Source organism: Sodiomyces alkalinus (assembly GCF_003711515.1).
Source record: "Sodiomyces alkalinus F11 unplaced genomic scaffold SODALscaffold_1, whole genome shotgun sequence".
NCBI classification, from domain to species: domain Eukaryota; kingdom Fungi; phylum Ascomycota; class Sordariomycetes; order Glomerellales; family Plectosphaerellaceae; genus Sodiomyces; species Sodiomyces alkalinus.
Genome location: NW_021167079.1, coordinates 1,938,653 through 1,947,263, shown reverse-complemented (window position 1 = coordinate 1,947,263; position 8,611 = coordinate 1,938,653). Strand labels below are relative to the sequence as shown.

General features: G+C 51.2%; 3 protein-coding genes across 3 annotated transcripts; 1 reads left to right on the top strand and 2 right to left on the bottom strand.

The window, feature by feature from the left end:
* Positions 1-1,570: 1,570 nt before the first annotated feature.
* SODALDRAFT_11778 (hypothetical protein) lies at positions 1,571-2,263 on the bottom strand. Its single transcript, XM_028606602.1, has one exon. It carries the CDS (start codon positions 2,176-2,178, stop codon positions 1,615-1,617), a length of 564 nt encoding a protein of 187 aa, XP_028470084.1. The 5' UTR covers positions 2,179-2,263; the 3' UTR covers positions 1,571-1,614.
* SODALDRAFT_269361 (hypothetical protein) lies at positions 2,166-4,681 on the top strand (the record flags this gene model as incomplete). Its single annotated transcript, XM_028607650.1, has 6 exons — positions 2,166-2,221; positions 2,312-2,528; positions 2,759-2,860; positions 2,952-3,102; positions 3,161-3,563; positions 3,634-4,681. 6 exons carry the CDS (start codon positions 2,166-2,168, stop codon positions 4,679-4,681), a joined length of 1,977 nt encoding a protein of 658 aa, XP_028470083.1.
* Positions 4,682-6,415: 1,734 nt separating this feature from the next.
* On the bottom strand, positions 6,416-7,991 carry SODALDRAFT_318995 (hypothetical protein; the record flags this gene model as incomplete). The annotated part of the gene is made up of 6 exons (XM_028609418.1): positions 6,416-6,446; positions 6,501-6,741; positions 6,820-7,506; positions 7,558-7,595; positions 7,718-7,756; positions 7,816-7,991. 6 exons carry the CDS (start codon positions 7,989-7,991, stop codon positions 6,416-6,418), a joined length of 1,212 nt encoding a protein of 403 aa, XP_028470082.1.
* Between the last annotated feature and the right edge of the window lie 620 nt (positions 7,992-8,611).

The window sequence follows — 8,611 nt, the reverse complement described above, 5'->3', positions numbered from 1 at the left end:
CAATGTGTTCCAAGACGTGACGTGTAGGGAGTGCTCCGTAGGACGAGAAAACTTTTGACAGCGGACCGATAAGCGAAACCGCGAACGCGTGGGCAGTGCTCCATTTTTTGCTCCTACCTTAAGTTGTCCAAGGAGCGTATCTTTACGCCGCTATTGGTTACTGAACCTAAATGCCTACGAACAGGTACCCTACGTACCTATACTGTAAGGTAAGGTACCTACGACACACCTGCTCTCCACGATCCATCCTTCCCGCTAGGTAAGGTACCTTACCTTAGACGAGTAATTACAGAGTACCTAGGTAGGTAACACAAATAGGTGCATGGGGCGGCTTACGTGATGCAATCGTCTAGCGTCCTCTAATCGAATTTATTAAGGTACCCGTTGGGTATTGCGGTTATCTTTTCGCTGTCTAGGACGGACACCACCACAACCACCGCCATCGCCAGGCTACCTTAAGGTAGTTATGTACGGGTACTTCGCACCTTCTCCACCCTTCAACCTCCTTGATAATCGGGTGCTAGGCCTGCTCTGGTCTAGCTCCCCTGGGGAGTTCCCTTGCACTTGCACGACCGGGGATTGCGGGCCATCGGTGGAGGCCCAAGGACCGGCGCTGTCCGGGCTGGACGGTTGTAACCTGCGACCCCACATGATGAGGAGTTGCATGGGGGCCAGCCATGTGGAAGCGAGATTTTTAAGCGCCGACGCTTGTTTTCTCTCGTGCAGCCCACCAATCATCTTCGACCTCCCATCCCCCAACACCAGCCTGGGCGCTGCGTCTGAGTGGCCCGCCTTTGCAGAGGGAGAGACGGACCCAGGGAGAAGAGAGGGAGGGGGGGGGTGGGAATGCAAGCCTGAGTGGCCTCAGAGCCTTTCCTTTCCTCTCTCTGTCTCTCTGATTTCTCCGTACGGTACAATCCGCACTACCAGCCTGCGTTCGCGGGCGAGTTCCTGCTTAGGTACCTTTACCTTAGTTACTAATACTTCTCTGGAGATCCACTCAGTTTGTCTGTTCCTGACTTGTTTCCTCCTTTTTCCCACGTAATTCGTACGGTACAGTGTCTGTACGAAGTACATCCAGACATTATGCCTAGAGCGTACCTGGTAATTGACTGCGTAAGTTATTCGTACTGGTTGCCCAAGAGTTCCCTTTCGTAATGGGATGCCCGAGGTTTCTTCGACTGCTCACCAGGTCCGCGATGAAGCCTGCCACTGCTGCCTGTTAGCCTGGCTGTTCACTCCATTTCGATGCCCTGATTTCTTGCTTCGGCCAGGGCATGACAAAACCACCGAAGGTCTCGACTTGTCTCCCTCTCGAAAAAAACCACTCACTCTCCTTCCATGTCTCATACATAACCCACCCAAATCACAACCCCCTTCTCATCCTGCCCGCAGTTTGTTGTGAGGTATCCCGAGATCTTGTCTCCATAATTTCCTGCTGCATGGGCGTGTTGGAGCTTCTGGAAATTACTGCAAAAACCCCCCTCTTAAGCGCGGCCCCGACAGCTGGGCCCTGGTCAATCTGATCAAAGGGACATACAACGTCCCGGCCGTGACCCCCCTGACCTGACTTGATCAGAGGCCATTCGTCCAATTCATTCCCATTTCATCTACCTATTCCTCCTTCCTTTTCCCACACTTTAAGAACGCCTGGCCCTCCACTGCCTCGAGCTTCGCCCTTTTTCTCGAGCCAACTCGACGTCTGTGGCATAGCTCAGTGACCGACGGGCCGACCCTTTCGCGACCACCATCCCTGCGTCGGGTACCACAGCGTAGCTCTACGCTGTTTCCACACGGCCGTCGAGAGCATTGTACCCGGCCATTGCATCTCTGCTTCTCCCAGCCTATCGACACACTGCCGACTCGAAAGGAAGCCGAGGGGGGCAAAACAAAGAAAGGAAACGAGAAAGAAGAGAAAAACGCCTTGCGAAACACAGTCGGGGATATCGTAGGTAGGCTGCTGGTACCAATTTTTTTTATTTTTATTTTAAATACGCGGTTTGTCGGACACTGGAGGGCGACGGCAATAATCTCTTGTCCCGCTCTCAACAAGCCGCTGGCGCAAGAAGCATCACAAACCGAACATGGCACTCGAGAACCCTCTTCGGTCGTCCTTCGAATACATCGGAAACAAATTCCCCGGTTTCTCTCACCACCGCGCTGATATGTCTGTGTCATCACCCGACTCGGAGGCGCTGCAGTCGCCGCCGTTCATTAGCATGTGAGACGTCCCCGTCCTGCGTTGTTGCTTGCTGCCTCCAAGCAAGTAGGTCAACGGATAGTTCTCTAATTCGTTTTGCATCGTTCATAGGTCTTCGGCCAGCCCAGAACGCTCTAGTTTTCAATCCAATTCTCTCCATCCCGACTCCATTCAAAGGGTTTCAGCGGCCATGCATTTAATGAGCCCCAGCGATATTGTCGGCCCATCCCCCGTCACGTCGAACGGCACCGAGACAACCGAGATCGAAGATGAGGAGTTCGACGAGGCTCAACACCAGTCCATGGCCAATAGAACCTCCCAACCACAGGTGGGTTTTTCTTTTTCTTCGGCTGCAGGCGACGAGGAGAGTGATCAGACTTGGATTGACGTATAGCTCAGCTAAGGATGATTTCGACGAGTGTCCCCGATCACCTGCGACAGTCGGGCGAAGAGGCCGTTTCTGTCATTCACGCCCCCGAGAGTTTCCGGCATTGGGTACTGAATCCCTGGCCTGTCAGACTCCTAGCCGGAAAGGTCGCGCGACTAACGAAAAGGCAGACCTCCAGCGAGCCAGTCGCAAGATCAGAACAAACAAGTACGAGGTCCTCTCCAAGAGCCGATACCGCGAGTCAGCAGACAGTGACGGATAATCAATTGAAGGTACGGATGGGTGTCCCCCCAGGACGAAAGCCCTTTACATCTCAACCATTTCCTCTTTTCTCGGGGCTGACCTGCACGTGCACATCCACAGTCCCCTACTCAACCCCATCCTCCTCCCCTATCGACAGACGTCACCGCCGTCAGATACAGTATAGACAGTGCTACGCCCAGAGCACAGGATCTGGAAGACATGCTGAGCGAATCATCACGCGTCAGGTCCAGCAGCACCAGCAGCCTCGAGAGTATGTTGGTCTCCTTCCCAACCTGTGCCTGCGCTTCGTCTGACTTGGGGGTTCGCAGAAATCGACGAGATCCGAGAAGCCGAGACGGACACGGAAAACTACGAAGAGGAAGTCTTTGCGACACCCGGCCTTCCCCGAGAGGAGACGGAGATCAAAGCTCTTCGGACAGCGCTCCAGGAGTGCTGGACGCTTTGCAACACATTGGCAAGCCTCAGCTCATTTCATCGGAGCCGAGTCTTTCACAACTCGGGGACACCCGATGCTCATGAAAAGGCATGGATGGCCTGCTGGAAATTGTGCCAACGCTTATACGACAACCGAGACCAGGATAATGTTTCATTCAGTGTCCGCGAGAGCCTGGATCTATGCAGGGACTTTTGCCAGTCCTTGTTTGATGTCAGGCATAGGAAAGACGAGGTTGCTGACTCTATTCTTCGGGTAAATTTTGAGCTCAGCAATCAGTACGTTTGCCTTTTTCCCCCCCTTTTTTTTGTCTACAGCATAAGCGGGTTTGGGCTGATTTTGTCGCAGCCTCTACAGCGCCCAAGACTTCCGGAACATTCCCGCGCCATTCCAGGAGAGGACACTGGAGTTTTATATCACATTATGTCACCGTTTGATGAAACAACGAGGCGAGGTGGCTGATGAAACCGACTCTCTCCTCAAGGCATGCTGGTCGCTAGCCGAGATGCTCTTCAGCCTGAGACAGAACAAGCGTGATAACAAGTCTCCGGACGAGGAACTTCTCGGGTCAGCCGTACAGGCTTGCTGGGAACTCTGCGACATCTTCCGGGACGGTTGGACCCGGGTGAGACCGGATCGGAACACCCCCCGACCGAGTCAGACCAGCTTTTTCCCCAGCGATCAAACCAACGGCCGCGAGAGCCGCTCCTCGAACCGCTCCATGCACTCCAAACGGGAGAGTCACAAGAGCCTAGGCCTGGCGGAAGAGCGGCCCCGCAACAAACCGCCTCCCGTCCCCGAGACCCCCGTCACCGAGTTCGAAGACACGCCCATCTCTCCAGAGAGCGAGTCGCCCAAGGTCCCCAATATCCTCGTCCTCGGGACCACATCCGACTCGGGCCGTGGTGGCCGTTGGTCCAGCAGTGCCTCCAACCTCTCCTCCTACTCGCAATCCAGCGCCAAAACGTCCAGTACCGCCACCGCTGCAACGGCCGGCGACGACATCAACGTTACCCGCGTCAAGGCCCTCATGCTCAAAGCCGCCATGAACGTCGGCTTCGTTCGCGACCAGGCCAACGACGGCAAGGCCGGCATGGCCTCCCTCCATGCGTTTGTAAAGCAGCTCCCCGCTGGTTCTTTCGGGAACTCGGCGGCGAACACGGCCTTGCTTCAAACCTACCGCAACGTAGTCCTGGGGGATGCGGCGTTCAGGAGCCCATCGTCCATCTTACCGGCCAGGGGCAAGCGTGTGTTTGCCCAGGATGTGGCTAAGAGTGTCAATTTCATGGTCCACCGATCCGCCCATTACGCCTTTCTAAGAGACTTGTTTAGGCTCGTCTTTGGGTTCCCTATTGAAGAATCCGAAACAAGGAAGAATGTGGGCATCGCCATCTAGCGCCGGTGCCCCTTTTCTGGACACTGGACAGGCACCAGCGCCGCTGGTAGCTGCATCCTTAAGGCCAAGTCCGATAGTCGACTATCCCTACTCCCCGTCGCGACAATCATCTGACAATCAGCCGAAGTCGAATGTCAACGCGAATCTATATCCATATATAGTGATGCCCATCCTCCCCCCCCTTTTCTTCTCTTTTCTCCACCTTTTTCCATATTTTTTTTTCCTATGCGCACACGCGCAAATCATCTCAGCCCGTCGACTTCTCCCAGGAGAAGCTAGCTGCCCTTCCAAGGCGTAACGAGGCAGCGAGCAACGCAGCTTACGACTCCCATACATTCGTTATTCATGCACGAGTACGAGATACCCATTTTGGATGGCTTTTGTTTTCTGGCGCCCGGGGCTGGAGGAAGTGCTTTCGTTTTATCCCTTTTCTACGAGGTAGATTTGGTGAAAGGCTGCGAGTTGATTTAAGAGAATTCTAATCAGCGACGAAAAAAAAGAGATGGGAGGTCGCCGTCGTCGTTCACTTTCCCTGCACACTGGATAAGAACAATGGTTATTGGGCTTTCTTCTACCCTTGACAGACCTTGACGAGAAGCGAGATTTGTCGCATACGGTGTAAACTTGGCGGTGTATAGGGGATGGTAGAGGTAATTCCGTATTTATACACCTCTATATTTCTCCTCGCCCCAAGACCACTCTCTTTCCAGGAATGTCTGTAATGCCTGTATATGTGGTCTCTTATATCATTCATGTGTATGTTCTCCTTACAACTATGTCCTCCCGACCCGTCTACAACTCCCTGAGCTCGCCATACCACTAGCCACGCCTAAAGAACCGCGTATAAATCCCTTGAAGTAAGAATGTTCTTCCCGATATGCATACTGACCCAACATGGCTGTCTCAGTTTCCCAACATTGCACGACACCTAGGCAGTCCCCGACGACCTCAGCTTGTCTAAATCCTCATGATAATTGTCATCAAATCCATCCCATATTTCCTCTCCTCTAATCCACGCAATATAATCGTCTTGCTTCGTTTCCGGGACTTGGTCAGCTACATTCTCCCCTCCCAGATCACCAAGCCTTGAGCTAAGATTAGACCCTCCCCCTCCTGGCACTGTTCCGCAACATTGGCAAGCGCCCAATCGAACCCAATGGATTTGTCGTCCGACGTTAGTAACAGTAAAGCTGCGTAGGGTCTTCTCGTCTAACTAGAGGTAAACTGTATCTGCACAGTTATGATAATTTCACTGAGTCAATCATAGAGAGAGCTATTATATCGTTACATCATTCATATAAGACCGCATTTAACGGCTAAGGCATTTCGCTACCTTAGGACCCTCACGTTAAGGCCGCCATTAACCGGGGCTTCCGTTAACACCAAATTATTCCTAACTTAGTTATATCTATTAACCTGCCGGGATCGGGCAGATATCATACCCAATACTTAGATTTATTATCTTATCTTTCAGCAAAATACTTTATTTAATTAAATAGTCGTATAACACGATTTTATGCTTCTTTATTTTTACCCGATATTAATCAGGACTAATAAGCACTCCTTCTCCCGAAATTACGGTAGTTATTTTACCGAGTTCCTTTATAATTATTTAGCTTATTAACGCCTTCGTATTCACTACTAGCTTACTTATATTAGTCTCTAGGTATGGTTATATATCATACTTTTATCGAACTATAATAATAAATTTTCACTATTTTTCCAGCACATTTTTCACTTAAAAATGTTGTTTCTCGGTAATTTTCTTTTATTATTATCGTTAAACCTTTAGGTTTATAACTTAGAGGCCGTTACTTACGACGGCTGGTACGTGGTCTCCATCTCTTCGAACGTAGCAAGAGCAACCTCTGCAGAGCGATCTTGAGTTGGGGCTGTGGTGGCCTGCGGTTGCGCGTTGAGAAGCGCGCTCCAGTCTATGGAAGCAAAGTCTATGTCGCTCTTGGTTTGGTTCCATGGCCCGGCCGGAGTGTCCTCTTGATCCGTGAAGTACTGGCCCCCCGGGAGGAGTTCGGGATCCAGGGGTATATCTTGTTGATTGTCTGTTAGGGCCCATAAAGTGACGTCAGGTTCGAAGGTTAATTGATGGCCTTGAAGTTCCGGGGTATATTCTGCTGTACTGGTGATATTGTCGTAATACTGTGGAGTTGCGTTGTCTTTGCGAGGAAGCAATGCCGTGTTGTAGGCCGATGGTGTTCCGGGGAGATCCCATGGTTGCCTTTGTGTAGAGGCAGAATAGCCAGGGATGTTCGACTCTTGAGCCATTCTCTGAGAAGAAGTACCGTAGTCGTTGTACGTGGCACCATGGCCGCTGTTCGTATCGTTGTCACCCCAGGACTGCAAGGTGCAGCTAGGGCTTGAGTTATTCTGCGACGTCGACTTCTCAGAGAGCCCAAGGCTGAACAACCCGCTGAAGGTATTGTCCACGGTGGCAGCAACGCCGGAAGATGGTTTACTTTGCTGTCGGTGGCAGAACGCAATAGTGTGGCCTAGGGGTTGAGAGCTGTCTGAACAGGGGTAGTCACCCTTGCTGAATTGTTGCTGCGTTGCCCATCTTATCTCGCTTGTTTGAAGTGCCGGGGGTGGTTGAAAAAGTTGTGGGCAGGGAAAGGTGAACATCGACGCCTGATCCAAGGGGATATGAACTTTGCTCTGATAGTTCTGGACGAGGGGCAGTATGGGGGAAACTGCTGGGTCTGGGACAGAGGGTACAGTGCTGACTTGACGTGGCGATGGCGGAGTAGCCCCTAGCTGAGTTGAAGCTGTCCTGGCACTCGGTTTGAGCTGCTCTTTTGTACCACCGTCCCCTGTTGTTCTGAGTCGTTTGACCCGCCTGCCGATATCAAGTCAGTACTTACGTGTCTTAACGAAAGAATGTCCTCTGGAGACCGTTGGGCTGTTATCAGGGGCAAGTTCGATGACCCTGAAAGGAGCCGAAAGGCGTGCCCGTATTGGTGAAGGAGAAATTGAGCTCACCGGGGAGAGGAACAGGCACTGGACGAGGAGTCGCTATCGTACTATTTCCTCGTCTTGACGACTTGATTGACCAAGCAGGTGCTTGAGGGGGTCAGCATCACCGCGTGGTTGGGGCCCTGGGGTGGAGGACATCCACGCACTTCAAGACTGGATCGTTGCCATACTTGATCCGGACATAGCGAATCTGTTGAGGTCTCAGGGTCTTCTGAAACCTCTCGTGGTAGCTTGATATAATGGAATTGACCGACTCCTTTCTCAGAACTGCCGCGAGAATGAAGCGGATCTGCACAGACGTGTACTCTCTCCCTCGAGGCATGTTGATGTGAGTATCCTGTAAATATGCTGTGATATTATGTGACTGGGTTCATTGCTCAGTGTGCGAGTAATCTTTATGTCGCGTTCTTCAAACCGAACGCCAAATAAATACGATACGAGTAGTCTTTATACTTAATGGTTAGTGAGAAGGAGAGGCTGGAAACTCACCGCGCGTATTGTTATCCTTCAACAAGAAGGAATAGGGAGTTGGGCAAGACTAAGACTGTAGCCAAATCACTCTGTAAGGTAACGCAGAAGAGTAGGGATAATAGAAAACCAGGCTGGCGCGCCCAAGATAAAGAGAAAAATCAGTTTTGTGTAAAGAGAACATATGAATAGTGTTTACTTATAAAGAGTCTATTGTTATCCCTCAACAAGAAGGAATAGGGAGCTGGGCAAGAATAAGACTGTAACCAAATCACTCTGTAAGGTGACGCAGAAGAGTAGGGATAATAGAAAACCGGGCTGGCGCGCCCAAGATAAAGAGAAAATCAGTTCTGTGTAAAGAGAACGTATGAGTAGTGTTTACCTATAGAGAGTCTATTGTGTGTGGTAAGTACGTTTGTTAACAGCCAAGTCACTTAGACTCAACTCATAAGGGTGGTTCTTAATATACTTACC

Bases quoted from the DNA above. Each gene is read 5' to 3' on its own strand.
- SODALDRAFT_11778 (XM_028606602.1), bottom strand. From the start codon at position 2,178: ATGACACAGACATATCAGCGCGGTGGTGAGAGAAACCGGGGAATTTGT.